This window comes from Dermochelys coriacea, chromosome 1 (genome assembly GCF_009764565.3).
Source record: "Dermochelys coriacea isolate rDerCor1 chromosome 1, rDerCor1.pri.v4, whole genome shotgun sequence".
NCBI classification, from domain to species: domain Eukaryota; kingdom Metazoa; phylum Chordata; order Testudines; family Dermochelyidae; genus Dermochelys; species Dermochelys coriacea.
In genome coordinates, this window is record NC_050068.2 from 122,896,533 (window position 1) to 122,916,664 (window position 20,132).

Genomic DNA, 20,132 nt, shown 5'->3' on the forward strand with positions numbered 1-20,132 from the left:
TTTAAGATTACATATACACATTTTTACCCACTTTTAATCTTCCACTTTTTCTGCAGTTCCCATTTAAGTGACTTGCATTCATCATTAGAAAGATTTAAATACATCAGGGATATGATCAGGGAAGTGGCAATTAATTTTATTACCACCAAATTATTTCAAGTCTAAATATCAACCTGTATAATATAACTATCGAAGAACTAAATATACTGTATTAATAGTAACATGTGATTCAATTTCAGCTGAGAAGAATAGAGAATGTAGCTTGCAACAAAGGGAAGATTAAAATAATAAGTTATTACACAAACATACAAGGCCATGATACAGAGTACACTCTAGTCCATTTTACTTCAATTATTTCACAAATCCTGGAGCTGTGCTACTTAACTAGACTACTACATGCAAGGTGAGAAATGCAATGGTAGCCTGAAGAGTTAAGTTCTCAAACTGTGGTCAATGGAGCACTTGTTGATTGTCTGCAGATAGGTGGCTGTTTTTTTAAGGATACATACTCCTCATTTCTAGTGGCTTTATTGCTTTTAAAAGTCTGCCAACACATTAAATGGCTTTCAAACAGTACATTTTTCATGTAAGCAGTTGCCATGAACATGTGCAATTGTGAATGGGAGGTCAAGTAAACCATGAGATCATCTCTGTTTTACGTTTGGTCTGATATGAAGAGGTTTGAGAACTTCCGTTGAATAGCCATGTTTAGCAAAGGAATCTGCAGCATATATGACAGGGATACATTTCAACCTATATGTACCCAAAAGTAGATTAAACAAACCTTGGCAAAGATCTATTTTAAGAGTGTAGCAGCAACACATGACTATACTTGCAAATACATATTAAAGAATGAGTTGAAATTAAATAGAAAGGGACATTTTTTCTCAAGGGTAAACTAGCTTTGGATTTTCCATTCCTATAGGAAATGGCTGAGTTCACCTTACTGGAATTCAAGAAAAACTGGACTGTTACTTGGATACCAATTGTCTCGAGATATAAATGGGATTAAATGCTTAAATAAGACAAGTCTTGTTAACATGAACATTTTCTTTTAAACTTCTTCAGGGACACTAAGCAATGATCATCAATTAAAGTAGACTGTAAGACATTACTAGTTTCCTGCAATAATATGGTAGGGTGTTTTTGTTTGCTCCAGGGGGGTAAAGGTGTAAGTGAGGAAAGGAAAGAGTAGGCATTCACAGACCTTCATCCTTCCACTCATCTGTATTTCTGAATCTTTGCCTAACGAAATTCATTCTCCTAAAGATGGGATATTAAGTGAGCAATATTTTTCCAATTACACCTCTACCTGATATAACACGAATTCGGATATAACGCGGTAAAGCAGCGCTCTGGGGGGACAGGGCTGCGCACTCCGGTGGATCAAAGCAAGTTAGATATAATGTGGTAAGATTTTTTGGCTCCCAAGGATAGCGTTATATCGGGGGTAGAGGTGTAATTATCCTTTTTACTATAATTTTAGAGGAGGTTATAAAAGGATATATTATTCAATTACAGATGTTTTTTAGCAACTATTTTGTATGTAGATAAGCTATTCTGATTTAGTCCATTAACTCAGTACTAAACAACCCATAAAGAATGGAACTTCCAGGAAATTTTCCTTGTAATCCAGGAAGATTTGAAAACTGTTGCTACAACGTGTATCTACAATCTCTCACTGAATCCATTCTGTTAATTCCCATCTTCCCTAGGGGGCACTGCCTCTAAAGTGACTTCCTGATGCAATTAGCTTTACTAGCGGTACCAGAAAACAAGACATCTTAGTATCTAAAAACTGCAAACTTGCCCCCATACACCTTACATTCCCTGGAGTCCTGTGTAAAAAAACAATAGCTTACAAAACACTTGTCTTATTAATTCACGGCTGGTACAAACCAGTTTTGACTACACAAAGAAGCTATCAGTTTTATTTTACTCATACATTTCTTGCTCATTTAAAGTTAATGCGCTACTGCTTATTCCTACCTTTTCTTTTTTATGCTATTGAAAGATGTTAAAATAAAGTCATAAATACAGAAAAGTATTTCTGCTTAAACTCATTTAAAATGTGAGCTATACATCTGATTTCAAATACTGAATGGAACTGGAATAAAGTAATTCCATCCTTGTGTATATATAGCATTTCATCCTTTAATAAAATAGAACGTGACTGAATTAGGGACTTTTTTCTTGACTTTTATAGCTGAGCTTTTACATATAAGTGTTGTATCAAAATTTCTGCTTTTCTTTTTAAAGAGAAAACACACTGACTAACGTCAGACGACAACAAGTAAGTTACGGAACAAGAACTACATTTAAAGCAAAAAAATAGCTTAATTTAGCTTACTGACTGTAGCTTTATTTCTTCAACCTTTTTCTTAAAACAAGCTTTACGCTTTTTTCTACAAATTGAAATGGCATTTAACTTCAGGAGAAAAGTTGCACTTTTGAATTTAGAACAGTAATGAGCTATACAATCATTATTCTTAAAGTATTATGCAAGTACCTGAAAACAGGCTTGTAGGTAAACAGTGTCTGATTAATTTGACTATCTAGCTCATCAGATTTTTCTAAAATTAAAAAATAAATATCCTTATGAGGACAAGGACAAGCAGAGGGCAAAAAAACTGCAGGTAATCTGTTCACTACATCCAGCTAAGAAGAGTAAGTTAGCAATAGGCTAATATATATCAAGTGTGCTAAAAAGTTTATTAAACACAGCCACACTCTTGTTAGCTCCACTATGTAGGCAGCTGGACAATTTAAATTAAGGTTTAGGTTAGATACATGAATTGGGAGTTAAGACCATATAAAGCCTCTAACTGAATTCAGACACCACCATCATTTACTTGAAACACTGAAAACTGACAGTATTTCTAAAAAATTGTTTAGAAAAATGCATTTTTCAGTGTATTGTATATATTCTTATTGAGGACTCATTTAGTGACTTTAAGGTACCATAACCACTGTAGTTTTTCCACCTCCTTTAATAACTGTTAGCACTGCAGGACTCCTTAGATTAACGATATCACTATGAGGACACCACCGTGCTCTGGCACAAAACAGACTGAAGAAAAGGAAGGGTACCAATAATGTATAAATAAAGCAATACAAGATTAAAAGGCTACTTCTCCAACCCTTCTCCCACCCAAAAAGAGGTTTCTGTACCACCATATGAGCATGTTATTTTCCTCTTTTCATGTCCAGAAAAGAGAGAGCAGCTGCACTTTATATATACACCTTTGCATCACTGGAACCTCAACAACAAACAAAAAAAAAAGTGTAATTTAGAAAATAAATGAAAGCTAAGGTTTTGAGGAGGAACAATACAAAAATTAGGGTGGGTTAATAAATAATAAAATTAGGATTTTTCCAAAGGAAAGCAAGGCAAAAGGCAGCTTGAAATGCTCTTCTCTCAAACTGAGATTAGTAAGGACTGAATATAAAATGGAAATGCAGTAAGAAGGCACTGAGTAGTCAAATTTGCATGTCATTACACTGTTTTTAAGGGTTATACTATGGTAACCTAATCAGAGGGGCCTCATTTTTCTTGTACAAATACATATTGACCATTGCTGCCCCAAAAACCTGACCAAAGGGCTCATTTCTAATTTACCCACTGTTCTGGAAAAGTAAAGGGGCTTTAATGTAAATGACAAACAGGCACAAAGTGTTTCTCCCCCAGTCAAGCCTGTGCCAGTAAGACCCAAGTCAAGAGCACTACTCCCCTAAGACATTCATAGAAAGGTATTTTCTATCTATACTCTTAGTAAATATGATTCAGCCCTGTTAAGTTATACATACAGGGAGTCCCCTGCATCAGCACTAACTTCAGTGTGGCTTTACACAGGTTCATGGGTTCTACCTGTGCACATCTTTTGCCAGATGGGGGTCTATATTATTGCACAGTTGTAAAACCATGGCTGTGGCCCAACTATGCTTTAAAATGGTTTTATAATGTAAATGGTGCATCGTAAAATTGGGTGTAATTATTGGCAAAGGCTCACTGACAACACAATAAACTTGGCTGAATTTGTGGGTGGTGAAGAGACTGACCTTAAAACCCTCTTTAATATTTGTTAAATATCTCCACACTTGAAACAGGCTCCCAACTGCAAATTTCCAAAGGAATATTAGTAGTTGAAAAAAAAAAAAAAAACAACTTAAAAAGAAGTGATACTGTCTGAAATTTTGGCTACTGTTGCAGAGAATACCACTTATTTCTTAAATAAGACTTTTCATTACTAGATTTCAAAGCTCTTTGCAATCTTTAATGCATTTATCCTCACAACATCCCTGTGAGTTAGGGAAGTGCTATTATCCCCATTTTACAGATGAGGAACTGAGGCACAGCATGCCTTGTCCAAGGTCATCAAGGAAGTTTGTGGCAGAGCAGGGAACTGAACTCCTAAGTCCTAGGCTAGTGCCCTAACTACTATAAAGTATAGCACGGGGGGGAGGGGTGGTTTCAACTTTTCAGATTGGGTGCCTGTGCACTTGACAACTTCGTATGGTCGAAGGCTAGCTATTTGAAAATGTAGTCAGTTTCTCCCATTTGTGTAGGGTCTTTCACACAGTAACAAAAGAGCAAAGTAATTTTTAAAAGGAAAAAAAAAGCAATTCTAAAGCCACAAAAATTGGACTCCTGAAAGGTTGCTGTTATATGTGTATGTCTACTTTTACCTAATATACACAAAGCTAAAAATATGCTTTAATTCACATTAGAGCCACCTACACTCCATAATAATGTGCATAACAAGAAGTAGTTATAGTCTAAAGATTTGTCTACACTTGAAAGCTGAATTGCATTAAAGTAGGATAGGATTTTAAAGCACAACAACTATTCTAGCAAAGCTCCATTTTGTAGACAAGCCTTAACATATTAATGTTAACTATAGCAGAGCTCTCACTCTGCTATAATGAGGACTAAAGTATGGATTAGAAAGATCTCATTCTGTAGTCCTCTACCTCACCAAGAAAATTTTAAACACACACGCACGCACACACACCCCTACGTCATTCTCCTTGCTTTAGGATCCTACTCCCATTTTAGATGACAAAGACCATGGTCTACAAACCTTGGACAACACACGTTACCTCGGCGTACAGATGCCAAAGTTTATATATCATGGAAAGGCGGAAGTGGAACAGCTGTCTGCTGACAGAGCAACCAAACACAAGTTCAACATGGAGCTAAGCAGTTGAGGGTGGTTTTGAAAGAGAACTTTAATAGTCAGCTGCAATAGGGTTCTGTGCTGAATTATTCTCCAGGCCTGCAGTTTTGGGTTGCATTACAAATTGCATAGCACTTGAACATTTTAGATTATATTTGTTACTAAAATTATGAATTATGTGGTGCTTGCTTGACATTTATAAATATGACTGGGTGTTCTCTTGAACCTATGAATTCTACGGTGCTATACATTTACAAGTACTGGGTGCTCTGAATACCTTCATCCCTTCAACAATAAATAGTATGAAACTAATAAAGATCATTTTATTTTCAAAAAATAAAAATTTATTGAATGGCAAGAACTGGAGAAAAAATGTGCAAAACAACAAGTCATGCAATATAAACTGTAAACAAATTAATGGGGGAACGAAATTGGAAAGGGAGCAAACATTTCTATCTATTTCAGTGAACGTAATCGGTTGTAGCTTAAACATACATTGTGAGAGAACCATGGTTGGTGTATGTGAATCTCATTTTCCCCAGGCTTACAGAGGGAAGAGTGCAGAACATGGGGGGAGTAAGGAGCTGCTACTACAGAGTTCTCCAAGGACTGCAAAGGGTGAGGAGTCTGGGTATTTGGACCTGTAGGTCAACTTGGACCTACAACATTTGTGTTTGCTGCTTGAGAAGATCCATCACGTCCTGATACATCTTCCTCTCCTTTTCTTGGGCCTCTCTTCTGTCTGCTCTGTACTTCTCCCTGTTGTCTGCCATGAGAGCTCTCAAGGTCCTTTGCTCAGTCAGATGCAGCACTGGCTTGAAGAATTTCAAAGAACATGTCCTCCCTAGTTCTCCTCTGTCTCATCAGGGGGCACCCCACAATGCTGCAAAAGCAGTTGCTGCTGATGAAGAGAGAGAGGTATCATTGGACTTACAGTCACAACAGAAAAGGAAGGGAGTTTTGAAGCTGATCTTTCCTTTATTCAGTAACATTTAGTAAGACATTTATTAACACTTCAACTTTGAAGCACCTCTGCACAACTCAGTTGGATCTCAGTTCCAGCTACAGTGACTGCAGCCCACCAGGCACAAGAAATTATGGTTGAATGAAACAAAATGTTGGTCTCTAATCTATGGGTATAGATGGGCCCTACCAAATTCACGGTCCATTTTGGTCAATTTCAGACCATAGAATTTTTAAAAAATAAATTTCATGATTTCAGCTATTTAAATCTGAAATATCATGGTGCTATAATTGTAGGGACCTGACCAAAAAAGGAGGAATTGTGGGGAAAAGGGGTCACAAGGTTATTGGGGGGGGTTTTTGCAGTCACTGTTCCCTCTAAGTTGTGCGCATGTGTGCGCACGCACAGATCCTAAACCCAGCGAACACGGCAGAACACTGTGCGCACAAAAATTTGCACAGAAGCAATTTTTTGCGCACACGGCCAGTCAAAAATTAGAGGGAACATTGGTTGCGGTTCTGCTACCCTTACTTCTGAGCTGCTGCTGACAGCGGCGCTGCCTTCAGAGCTAGGCAGCTGGAGAATGGCGGCTGCTGGCCGGGACCCCAGCTCTGAAGGCAGCACCGCTGCCAGCAGCGGCGCAGAAGCAAGGGTGGCATGCTATGGTATTGCCACCCTTATTTCTGAACTGCTGCCTGCAGAGCTAGGCCCCTCAGTCAGCAGCCGCCACTCTCCAGCTCTGAAGGCAGCGACTCAAAAGGGTGGCATGGTATGGTATTGCCACCCTTATTTCTGTATTGCTGCTGGGGGATGAGGGGTGCTGCCTTCAGAGCCGGGCACCCAGCCAACAGCCACCGCTCTCCGGCTGCCCAGCTCTGAAGGCAGCACGGAAGGTTGGCAATACCAGAACCTCCCTAAAGTAACCTTGTGACCCCCTGCAATTCCCTTTTCAGTCAGAACCCCCAATTTGAGAAATACTGGTCTCCCCTATATCGGTATAGTATAGGGTAGAAGCACCCAAAAGACAAGATTTCACAGGGGTTGACCAGATTTCATGGTCTGTGATGTGTTTTTCATGGCCATGAATTTGGTACGGTCCTAGGTATAGGGAAATGGCACTGCATATTGGTATGAATGTTCCAAATGGTGATTTTAGCAGATCTCATTCCTGTGGGTAACAGCAGCAAAGAGCTCAGCTGCTGCTAGCCTGTTTACTGCAATGGTGCCAGCCAAACTCACCACAAGGTGGCCTGTGAAAATATCCTACCACAGAGAAAGAAAGAAACTGGCCATCCCTTGAATCCTTTGGGAAAGGATTGAAGGGTATCTCCATGAAAGTTTCATTGAGCTCTCAGGAGCATACAAGGGGTATCCCTATGTACATAAACAATTTGCTTCCCATTGCCCCCTGCATAACCTAACAGGGGAATGAAAGGCACACACAACATCCACCTCTGTTTGTTGTAATGCTACTTCTTCCCATACAACAATGAAAAATCAACTCCTGTGTCATGACACAGGTGGCGATGTGCCAAGTGCCATCTTTAAATTTAAAGATTGTAAGGGAAAATGCATACACACTTACCCAAGGTCTCTTTCTCTTCATTAGCATCATCAGTACTGGGCTGATGGTTTAGCTACTCGGTGGTGAAGTTTCAAAAGAGGTCATGGCTTGTGACATCACTGGACATACTGGTGAGTCTCCTCCCTCCTTTTCTTCCTCATCCTACCTGCTGTTCATGGTAGGGGTCTGTGTCTTGGGCTCTTCTGAAATATCCAGGGCGGTATGTGGGGTGCTGGTATGTTTCCACCAAATATGGCATGCAGTTCAGTGTAAAAGCAGCAGGTCCACAGCTCAGAACCAGGTTGAACATTGGTCTCCCTGCCATAGTTCCTTCGCTTTCATGAGGTACTGCAGCTGAAACTTCATACCCCTTTGCCAGTACCCCCTATGCACTCTGCTCATAGATGTCCACGTTTCTACAGCTCATCAGTAGTTGTCCCTGCACAGCCTCTTCTCCCCACAGGCCCAAGAGATCAAATACCTCCTGTTTATTCCAGGCAGGAGAACACATCTACTACATGCAACCAACATGGTCAGTTACACACAGCAAGGGAGAGCTGCGAGGTGTTCTCACCAAGGTGGGAAATCAGGAAAAGGCATTTCAAAAATATGTAGAGGAGATCAAAGAAAAGGGTAACCTCCAGTCTCCATGATCCCTGGGCAGCAGCATTTAAATGGAATGGGGCATGTGGGACAGCTCCTGGAGGACTACTGGGGTTGACATAGGTCATACAGTATCTACTGCATTGACCTCAGTAGATCAACCATGGCTCTCCACCGTTCAGAGAGAGATTTTACTGCAATCACCATAACAGGGTGCTTATGTCTGCAGGAGACCAAATTTAAAATGTAGAGACTTGCACAAATAGGTTGACATGAGACAACCTAACTTCATAGTGCAAGGTGCAAGTGTACATTGATGTAGTAAAGTCTGTCCAAATCTCTGGACACACCTGAAACAAAAGCTCAGAGAGGTGTGAACTCTCCTTGTTCATGTTAATGAAGTTAACACCAAAACCTAAAGACGACAAATTTAAATGTCAACATTGTTAACTATTTTGCTACTTATAATTTAGCATAGCATACAAGTATTCAGCTAACGTGATAAATGCACTCAACATATGCATTTGATCCAATTAGTTCTAATTGTTCCAATTAGCCATAAATGTAAAGTACTTAATGCCATAAAAAGAATTACTGCAATATTCATAATACCTGGTTGTTTACCCCACACCCAACTCTCGACAATCGATTTGGCCCTATAAGTAGGTAGTGGAGTTTCCTCTTCATCTTTCTTTTCTTTGTCATTTTGTTCTTCCTTCTTTGATCCAGTCTGGCACTCAGTGCTGTCATCTAAAGAAATACAAAATTGAACTAGTTAAGCTATTTTTGAAAAAGAGATCCATCCATTTATTTGCCTTAGAGTACCTTTCTAACCTAGAACCAAGGTCAAACTCTGTCCTCAAATTCACAGCATTACTGTCAAAGAGTGAGATGAAAAAGAAACAAGTGCTGATTTAGCTGTCACAGGTGCTAGGTTTCACATTTCACTAGACAACACAGGGATCCTTTATACCTAGAAATTCATAAGTCACGGTTAAAACTTGCATTGAAGGGTAACGATTTTTCAACATAATAGAAACAGATGGTAAGCCTACTACAGATCGCTTTTTATTGGTATGGAGTTTGTTCCCAATTGTTGGTATTTCACATTAGTCTACTTAGATTACTTGCTTTCATATTCTATGGACAGCATGGCAAAATTTAACAGGCAACAATTGCCTCTGTTTCAGTGTCAAAAGTAAACCCATTCAAGTGGTGGTTACTCAAATTTTAGGCAGCATTATATCTATATGTAATTATATACATATTCATTGTACCACAACTATAACCAATTTTTTTTAAGACAGTAGGAGGAACAAAAGAATGCCACCATGGCTAAACAGAGTGTTGGAGGTCATTGGAGGCAAAAAAGAATCCTTTAAAATTTGGAAGTCAAATCCTAATGAAGAAAATAAGGAGCACAAACTCTGGCAAGTACGACAGAAAAATATAAGTCAAGCCAAGAAAGAATTTGAGAAGCAACTTGCTAAACACAAATAAACTAATAGTAAAACACATTAAGTACATCAGAAGCAGGAAGCCTGCCAAACAGGCAGTGGGGGCCACTACAAGACTTAAAAGGTGTAGTGGATCACCTAGAGCCAGGACATTTGAACGGATTGCAGGACAGAAGAGCCACATGGCTAGCAGGGATGATGGTAATCAGCACCAGTGGGAGGTTGCAGGGTGAGGTGTGAAAGGGAGCCCCTTCTGCCCAATGCTGCAAATCGTGACTGTAGGAGGGACCTCGGCAGGGTTTGGGGAACTTGTCCACTTCTCCTCTCAGGGGATATATGGGGGAGGGGAGAATGGTCACTTACCCCACTGGGTTTGGTGTCTCCTGATCTTCAAGGGGAAGGGTAACAGAACTAAGATGGGGGGGGGAAGGGGGAAGAGAAAAGATCTAGTGTCTAGGAGCTGTGTCAGGGATGTCTGGGGTACACCCACCTACAGAAGTCAGTGGCATTACACAGCTGTTGCAAGCTAACCTTCAGTTATTGGAGCAGCTGGGAGCTTTCGGGGGGTGGGGAGTGGAGGCTGGAAATGGTAATAATGGAAGACAGGCAATAGTCAGGCGGGGCAGATCCCTCGCCAGGGGGCAAGAACCCTTAATCGGGAGGAGATAGCAGTGCACTCTACAATTTACACACACACACACACACACACACACACACACACTCTAATAGGGAATGTGAATTCATGAGACAGAACTGCTGCTCCAGGAACAACCGGGGGACGCAACAGGGCACCAAGGGTGGGCAGTCAAGAGTATAGGTATGCTGGGGTGGCAGATGGGAGTTCACCTTCTCACTACTACTAAGGATAAAATTTTGAGAGGTGAATATACAGACATATTACTGGTGCCCAGGGAGGTGCTGACAGACAGTAAAGCTGGGCAGAGCAAGCAGGACAATAAAATGCCTAAGCAACCAAAGGTGGCCAGAACATGTGAAAACCAGGAAGCCACCTTCCTGATTTATGCAAGCCTTACTGCAGACGCTTACGCAAGTAGAAGCCGAGCATTATTCAAATATATGGATATACAGTAAAAGCTCTCTTATCCAGCATGTTGGGGTGCCAGTAAGTCAAAAATTCTGGTTAACTAAGAGGGAGGGAATTGGGGCTCAGGGAGGGAGTTTGGTGCCGGATCTGGGGAGCACTCACCTCAAGCACCTTCCCACAAGCAAAGACATGTCCCTGCTGCTCCTAGATGGAGGCGCAGCTCTTCCCCCCGCCCCCCCAAGAGCTGCTGCCGGACATGCTGTCCACTTTGGGAGCAGTGGCCTTAGTCCTCCTGCACCAGCCCCCAGGAGCTGCCCAACGTAAGCGGCGCCCAGCTGGAGCCCACACCCCTGTGCCCACCCTCCCAGCCCCGAGCCCTCCAGCTCCAAATTTCTTTCCAGAACCTGCACTCTAAACCCTCTCCCCCAACCCCCTGCCCCAAGCTCAGCCAGGAGCCCCTACCACATTCCAAACCCCTGGCCCCAGCCCAGAGCCCATACCTCAACCCCCTGTCCCAGCCCCAGTGAGAGTGAGTGACTATGGGGAAGAGCAAGCAACTGAGGGAGGGGGAGGGAGCAGGGCAGACCCTCAGAGAAGGGTTAGGGCAGGGGCAGGGCACTGGTGTTTGGGTTTGTGTGATTACTGTTATTTCTACATTTTCTTTGAAGTAGATCCTGTGTTGCACTTAAATTCAAAAAGTGATCCTGTGCTTAAAGAGATTGGAGACCACTGATCTAGATAGAAAAAGGGAGAAGCAAAATTTAACATTTCTTGAATTTTTTCCAATTTTGGTGGCAGTGGCCATTTGGGAACAATTTGTTAATAAAACGGTGTACTTATGGTGTGACAACATGGAGGTGGTCCATGTTATCTATTGCCTGTCCTCCAGCTCACACACAAGTTATGAGGCTAGTGAGGGCATCTGTACTACAATGTTTAAGCAGTAACATCTGTTCCTCTTCCAAACCTGTTCCCAGGGTTGATAATGGCACAGCAGATGCATTGTCTCGTTTTCAGTTGGACAGATTTCAGGAGCTGTCAAGGAACCCAAATGGATGCCACTAGCTTTATGGAACCTTGGCATATTATGCCTGTCAGCATAATGCAGAGCTCGGTGGCTCCATGAACACTGCAGAGCTACTGGAGACGTTAACGATTTTGTGCAATTTCAGGAGCAGGAGGGCCCGTCACCTATGTGGCCCATTGCAAGGAAAGGGTTCTGTAGTATAAGGTGTTATTAGCCACCTGGCGTCATCAATAATCTCCACTCACCTACTGGGCCTTACATTTGCCAGTAGGCTGAATGGTTGCCCAGATCCTTGTACAGATTTTTAATTCTGAGGTTTCTAGTGGGGTGATCTGGAAACACCAGCACGAGGGAGAATGCACAACATCCCATTACTTAATACGCTTAGGGATCTGGTGCGGCTCCCAGAGCCTATATGTCCATTGTGGACAAGCAGTGGCCTTGTTTAGGGCTGCATTTCTAGTAGCATTTTTTTAAGCCCTTAGGATCAGCGAACTAATACCTGGGTCCTGTAGGGATTCTTCTGGGTGGGCTTTGGAATTGAAGGATATACATTGCAAGGGGCAATCAGGGACATTAACCTTGAAGAGGTCAGAGATGGATCAAGGAGGCTGGAATGAATCCAATATTTTACAGAAGGGTGGCAAGTCCAGGATCTCTCCTGTGGAGGGCCTTGGCAAGAAGGGCAGGGAGGTATGGGCCCCTCTTGATCATGGTGATTAAAGTCCCCTCACAACATACCAGTTTGTTAGAGTTTTAAGACCAGGACTGACAAGGTTGGAGCTGCCAGCACACAATCAGTTCCCTCTCATTCAGAATCAGGGCAGCAACAGCAGCAATCCAGCTAGGGCTGGGGAGCTAGTGTAATCCAGGCAACTGGGCATTGGCATTCTGAACCATATAGAATGTACACAAGACTCCAGATGCTGGCAGACAGTGTCATGGATCTGCAGGCACAGTATTGTTTACTGGGCCAACAGGTGGACTTACAGGTTGTCTGGAGGTTTGCAGCCAGGCCTCAATGGTGAAGCAAGTTCTGAGCTGGCATGAGAGAAAAGGTATATTATGCGACCAGCTGATGCCACTTCTCTATACCATAGTGGCCCATGAGCAGGTACCAGATTTGATTGTGGTTCTCCTCAGAGGAAATGATTTGAAAACATGTCAAGGGGTGGACTTAATGCTCAGAACTAAGAAGGACTTGGGGAAAATCCTGGAACTTTTTCCAGGAGTAAAAATTATTTGGGATATGTTGCAACACAGGGTGTGAAACGCCCCTTGGGTTGACAAGGCTAGGAGATATGTGAACAGGGAGATTGCCATCTATGAATTTGGCTGAGGGGGCAAGTAATTTCTCAGTCAGACATAGCACCAGTATTATTCAGTGAGGATGAGGTTTACCTGTCAGTTTGGAGCGGATGCATTTTTGGCAGATATTAAAGAAGACTTTAGTAGATGTCTGGGAACCCAGACCTAGGTATGGGGGAGAGGTTGCCAGGTAACTGCTAGTGCCTCCTTATGGCAGATGTCCAGTGTAGGTATTCCAAAGGCAAGGAATACAGTAATCAGAAAAAGTGGTCTGGTAAATGAGAAGCTGACCTTAAAGGAGGTCTGAGTGGCTTTTTTTGTTTTTATTTAAAGGAACAGAAACACGATGCTTCAGGGCTCCTATCGCAGGGAATCAACTCCCTGCTCCCTTATAGCCTCCCCTTAAACCTCATTCAAAATGGGGAGCAGCAGAAGGCTGGCTGGGGACCAGGATGAGTGTAGTGGAAGGGCTAACAGCAGCACACCTCTGCCCCCTCCCCTGCCCAATTACCAGCACTGTACATATTTATCTGCGGGGTACTCCCAGACATTGACAAATAAAGTTGCAGCCTAATTAAATTATATCCAGTGTCTCCTGTCATACTTCCAGCACAGTCAGACAAAAGGTGTTCATGAACACTCAAGGAAGACAAGGACATTGCAGAGAAGCTAAATTAATTCTTTGCATAGGTCTTCACTGCAGAGAATGTGCAGGACATACCCATATGAGAGCTATTCTTTTGCAGTGACAAATCTCAAGTACTGTCCCAAATTAATGGGGCAGTAGGTTTGGAACAAAATGATAAACAGTAATAAGTCACCTGGACCAGATGGTACTCAGCTAAGAGTTCTGAAGGAACTCTGATATGAAATTGCAGAACTGTAGTATATAACCTATCACTGAAATCATCCTCTGTACCAGATAACCTGGTAAGAGTTTTGTCTGCATGAAATGCCGTTTAATAGAGCTGACGGAGAAAAAGATCCGAGGTTTGGAGATGCAGGTGGAAAGTCTGGTTGAGTTTAGAAAGGGGTTTGAGTAGATTATGGAGCAAAGACATGAGGTATCTGAAGGGAAAAGCTCAGACTTGCAGATGGAAGCAGGGCTGAGGAATTCTGAGAGGAGACTGCTGGGTGAGAAAAGTGGTTAGTGGAAGCATGTGAATAAAAGAACCAGGCAGAGGAAAAGACGGGTTAGTGAAGGAGAAATAGAGCTCAAAAATTTTGTAGAGGTTTGTAGAGTTGGAAAATGAAGGGGCTCAGCAGGTAGTCACTGAAGTTGGAAGGCCAAGGAAGAAGAGAAGAGTGGCTAGTCCTATAGGAAAAGGGGAAGAGTCAATGGAGACTACACTAAATAGGAGCCCCAGGAGGATACGGGATGGGTTTAAAAGGATTACAAGGGAAAATAGGAATGGAAAGAACTTGCAGCCAGAGGGAACAGGGGAGAGACTGGAGAATAGCACCGTCACCAGGAAAAGGCAGGGCTATGTGATTGGGAACTATTTACTGAGAAGAACAGACAGGCCTTAACCAGAGCTGATCCAGAGAATAGAAGGATGTGCTGTCTTCCAGGTGCTAAGATACAGGATGTAGACCTGAGGTTTAAAAGGATCCTAAAGGGAGCAGGAAGAATCCCCTAATTATCCTTCATGTGGGAACAAATGATACGGCTAGATTCTCACTGGAAAGTATAAAGGGAGACTATACTAGGGTGCGGAAGACACTTAAAGAAATCAAGGCTCAGGTGATCTTTAGTGGGATTCTGCCTGTTCCTAGAGAAGGGCAATAAAGGTGTGACAAGATTATGACTATCAACAGATGGCTTAGGCAGTGGTGCTATAAGGAGGGCTTTGGGATGTACGGCCCTGCGAGGCATTCATGGACAGAGGACTGTTCTCTCGGGATGGACTTCATCTGAGTAGGGAAGGAAATACACTTCTAGGATGGAGGCTGGCACAACTAATAAAGAGAGCTTTCAACTAGGAATCTGGGGGAAGATAATCTCCACGCCAGATTTTAGCATTGAGAGGGAAGAAAAAGTAAGAAAAGGATACAGCTGTGGGTAGGAGAATGGATATAAGGAGGAAGGGCAGTGTGGATACCAGTCTAATAGGTTATACTGGCTGTAGAATGACCGTGCCTAATAGGGTACAGAATGTGAGCGAGGCCAAACAGCAAAAATTAAGATGTTTGTATACCAATGCGAGGAGCCTAGGTAACAAAATGGAGGAACTAGAGCTACTGGTGTAGGAAGTGAAACCAGATATTATAGGGATAACAGAAACATGGTGGAATAGTAGTCATGACTGGATTAAGGGTATTGAAGGGTATGTGCTGTTTAGGAAAGACAGAAGTAAAGGTAAAGGTGGTAGAGTAGCATTTTATAATCAACGATGAGGTAGAATGTAAAGAAATAAGAAGCGATGCCATGGATAAGACAGAGTCCATCTGGGCAAAAATTACATTGGGGAAGAAAACTACTAGACCCTCCCCTAGGATAGTGCTTGGGGTGTGCTATAGACCGCGGGGATCTAATTTGGATATGGATAGAGCCCTCTTTAATGTTTTTAATGAAGTAAATACTAATGGAAACTGCGTGATCATGGGAGACTAACTTCCCAGATATAGACTGGAGGACGAGTGCTAGTAATAATAATAGGGCTCAGATTTTCCTAGTTGCGATAGCTGATCGATTCCTTCATCAAGTAGTTGCTGAACCGACTAGAGAGGATGCCATTTTAGATTTGGTTTTGGTGAGTAGTGAGGCCCTCATAAAAGAAGTAGTTCTAGGGGACAATCTTGGTTCAAGTGATCATGAGCTAATTCAGTTCAAACTAAACGGAAGGATTAACAAAAATAGATCTGTGACTAGGGTTTTTGATTTCAAAAGAGATGACTTTAAAAAATTAAGGAAATTAGTTAGGGAAGTGGATTGGACTGAAGAATTTATGGATCTAAAGGCAGAGGAGGCCTGGGATTACTTTAAATCAAAGCTGCAGAAGCTATCTGAAGCCTGCATCCCAAGAAAGGGGAAAAAATTCATTAGGCAGGAGTTGTAGACCAAGCTGGATGAGCAAGCATCTCAAAGAAAAAGCAGAAAGCATGCAGGGAGCGGAAGATGGGAGGGATCAGCAAGGAAACTACCTTATTGAGGTCAGAACATGTAGGGATAAAGTGAGACAGGCTAAAAGTCGAGTAGAGTTGGACCTTGCAAAGGGAATTAAAACCAATAGTAAAAGGTTCCATAGTCATATAAATAAGAAAAAAAAAACAAAGAAAGAAGAAGTGGGACCACTTCTTGGAGGTCATTCTTGGAGGATGGAGTGGAGGTCACGGATCTAGGCATGGCCCAATATCTAAACAAATAAATACTTTGCCTCAGTCTTTAATAAGGCTAAACGGTAGCATGACAAATGGGAATGAGGATATGGAGGTAGATATTACCATATCCTAGGTAGAAGCAAAACTCAAACAGCTGAATGGGACTAAATCGGGGGGCCCAGATAATCTTCATCCAAGAATATTAAAGGAATTTGTATCTGAAATTGCAAGCCCATTAGCAAGAATTTTTAATGAATCTGTAAACTCAGGGGTTGTACTGTATGAATGGAGAACTGCAAATATAGTTCCTATTTTTAAGAAAGGAAAAAAGTGATCTGGGTAACTACAGGCTTGTTAGTTTGACATCTGTAGTATGCAAGGTCTTGGAAAAAATTTTAAAGGAGAAAGTAGTTAAGGACATTGAGGTCAATGGTAAATGGGACAAAATACAACATGGTTTTACAAAAGGTAGATCGTGCCAAACCAACCTGATCTCCTTCTTTGAGAAAGTAACGGATTATTTTAGACAAAGGAAACGCAGCGGATCTAATTTACCTAGATTTCAGTAAGGCGTTTGATACCGTGCCACATGGGGAATTAGTTAAGTTGGAAAAGATGGGATGAATATGAAAATTGAAAGGTGGATAAGGAAATGGTTAAAAGGGAGAGTAGAGCAGGTTTTACTGAAAGGTGAACTGTCAGGATGGAGGGAGGTTACCAGTGGAGTTCCTCAGGGATCAGTTTTGGGACCAATCTTATTTAATCTTTTTATTACTGACCTCAGCACAAAAAGTGGGAGTGCGCTAATAAAGTTTGCAGATGATACAAAGCTGGGAGGTATTGCCAATTTATAGAGAGACTGGGTATCATACAGGAAGAATTGGATGACCTGGTGAACTGGAGTAATAGTAACAGGATGAAATTTAATAGTGAGAAGTGTAAGGTTATGCATTTAGGGATTAACAACAAGAATTTTAGTTATAAATTGGGGACGCATCAATTAGAAGTAACGGAAGAGGAGAAGGACCTTGGAGTATTGGTTGATCATAGGAGGACTATGAGCCGCCAATGTGATATGGCCATGAAAAAAGCTAATGCGGTCTTGGGATGCATCAGGCAAGGTATTTCCAGGAGAGATAAGGAGGTTTTAGTACTGTTATTCAAGGCACTGGTGAGACCTCATCTGGAATACTGTGTGCAGTTCTGGTCTCCCATGTTTAAAAAGGATGAATTCAAACTGGAACAGGTACAGAGAAGGGCTACTAGGATGAGGAATGGAAAACCTGTTTTATGAAAGGAGACTCAAGGAGCTTGGCTTGGTTAGCCTAACCAAAAGAAGGTTGAGGGGAGATATGATTGCTCTCTATAAATATATCAGAGGGATAAATACCAGAGAGGGAGAGGAATTATTTAAGCTTAGTACCAATGTGGACACAAAAACAAATGGATATAAACTGGTCATTGATAAGTTTAGACTTGAAATTAGACAAAGGTTTCTAACCATCAGAGGAGTGAAGTTTTGGAATAGCCTTCCAAGGGAAGCAGTGGGGGCAAAAGACCTATCTGGCTTTAAGATTAATCTTGATAAGTTTATGGAGGAGATGGTATGATGGGATAACATGATTTTGGTAATTAATTGATCTTTTAATATTCATGGTAAATAGGCCCAATGGCCTGTGATGGGATGTTAGATGGGGTAAGATCTGAGTTACTACAGAGAATTCTTTCCTGGATATCTGGCTGGTGATTCTTGCCCACATGCTCAGGGTTCAGCTGATCACCATATTTGGGGTCAGGAAGGAATTTTCCTCCAGGGCAGATTGGAAGAGGCCCTGGAGGTTTTTCGCCTTCCTCTGTAGCATGGGTCACTTGCTAGAGGATTCTCTGCTCCTTGAAGTCTTTAAGCCACAATTTGAGGACTTCAATAGCTCAGACATAGGTGAGAGGTTTTTCGCAGGAGCGGGTGGGTGAGATTCTGTGACCTGCATTGTGCAGGAGGTCATACTAGATGATCATAATGGTCCCTTATGACCTTAATATCTATGAATCACCAAAAGGTAACTAATGTAATGTTGATTTTTAAAAGGCTCAAGAGGAGGAGATTCTGGCAGTTACAGACTGGTGAGTCTAACTTCAGAGTGGTAGAAATTAGAGTAAAAAACAGAATTTTCACCAAAACAGATTTGTGTCTGATGAGTCAATGAGGCTTTTGCAAAGGCAAGTCATGCCTCACCAAGCTATTAGAATTTGTGTGGGAGCAAACAAGCATGTGGATAATGATGATCCAGTTAATATAGCATACTTGGATTTTCAAAAAGTATATGACAAAGTTCCTTCACCAAAGACTCTTAAGGAAACTAAGTTGTCATGGGGTAAGAGGGAAGGTCCTCTCATGTATCAGTAACTGGTTAAAAGACAGGAAACAAAAAAAGTGTAGGAACAAATGGTTAGTTTTCATAATGTAGCGAGGTGAACAGCAGGGTCCCCCAATGGTCTGTACTGGGACCTGTGCTGTTCAATAGATTCAAAGCAGTCCAAAGCAGACTGTCAGGAGTTAGAGGGCTCTCACTATACTGGGTGACTGGGCAACAAAACGGAAGAAAATATTCAGTGTTGGCAAGTGCAAAGTAATGTACATGGGATTATTTTTTCCAAACTATACATATACAATGATTCATTCTAAATTAGCTATCACCACCCAAGATCTTGGGCTCACTATGCATTAGTTCTCTGAAAAAGTGTCCCCTCAATGCACAACAGTGGTCAAAAAAGGGTAATAATAGGTTAGGAACTACTATGAGAATGACCGAAAAGGGAAAATATAGTGCCACTATATAAATTCATGGTATTCCCACACCTTGAATACTGTGTCTAGTTCTGGTCACCCCATCTCAAAAAGGATATAGTGGAACTGGAAAATATGATCCAGGGTATGGAACAGCTTCCACATGAGGAGAGACGAAATATTAGTCATCTATTTTCTAATAGCCCTAAGGGACGACACGACAGAGGTCCAGGAAGTCACGAACTATGTGGGGAAAAAAAAAAAAAAATATGAGCGAAGTGGTATTTACCCTTTCCCATAATACAAAAACCAGGAGTCACCTGAGCTCTTTGACCTGTACACCTAAGTGTGCAGCCACTCTCTAACAACTCCTGATAAATTTTAAAAGGAGAAGTCATGCCAAACAAAAACAGCTCAGTCTGGAGAGATAAAGAGGAAGCCAAGAATGGAAGTGGAAGAATCTCTTCCACCAGCTGTTGCTCTGGTTCTGGACCCTCCTCTTGTTGCTCGATACAGGGTCCACTGCTGGACTGTGGGGGTGCAGAGCCTGTGAATAAATAGATTCAGCCCTTCTAGATGAGGGCACTGAGATGCGATGTCCTGAGGTTGGAGGTTCCACGACCACCACTCCCAAGAGGAGAAGGCGGGTGGTGGTGGTCGGGGACTCTCTCCTCCGGGGGACTGAGTCATCTATCTGCCGCCCTGACCGGGAAAACCGAGAAGTCTGCTGCTTGCCAGGGGCTAAGATTCGTGATGTGACGGAGAGACTGCCGAGACTCATCAAGCCCTCGGATCGCTACCCCTTCCTGCTTCTCCACGTGGGCACCAATGATACTGCCAAGAATGACCTTGAGCGGATCACTGCGGACTATGTGGCTCTG

At 42.1% G+C, this 20,132-nt stretch overlaps 1 protein-coding gene across 6 annotated transcripts in view; it reads right to left on the bottom strand.

Moving 5' to 3' along the window:
- The window catches only part of HERC2 (HECT and RLD domain containing E3 ubiquitin protein ligase 2), a 216,607-nt gene that overhangs the window by 166,945 nt on the left and 29,530 nt on the right, over positions 1-20,132 (bottom strand). For all 6 annotated transcript variants that reach the window (XR_006274540.1, XM_038384377.2, XM_038384283.2 and 3 more), the window contains exon 4: positions 8,921-9,058. Coding sequence is in view for 5 of the 6 variants with exons in the window: in XM_038384377.2 (XP_038240305.1) it covers positions 8,921-9,058 (138 nt within the window). In the remaining variant the exon portion in view is untranslated. The remainder of the gene's footprint in view (positions 1-8,920; positions 9,059-20,132) is intronic.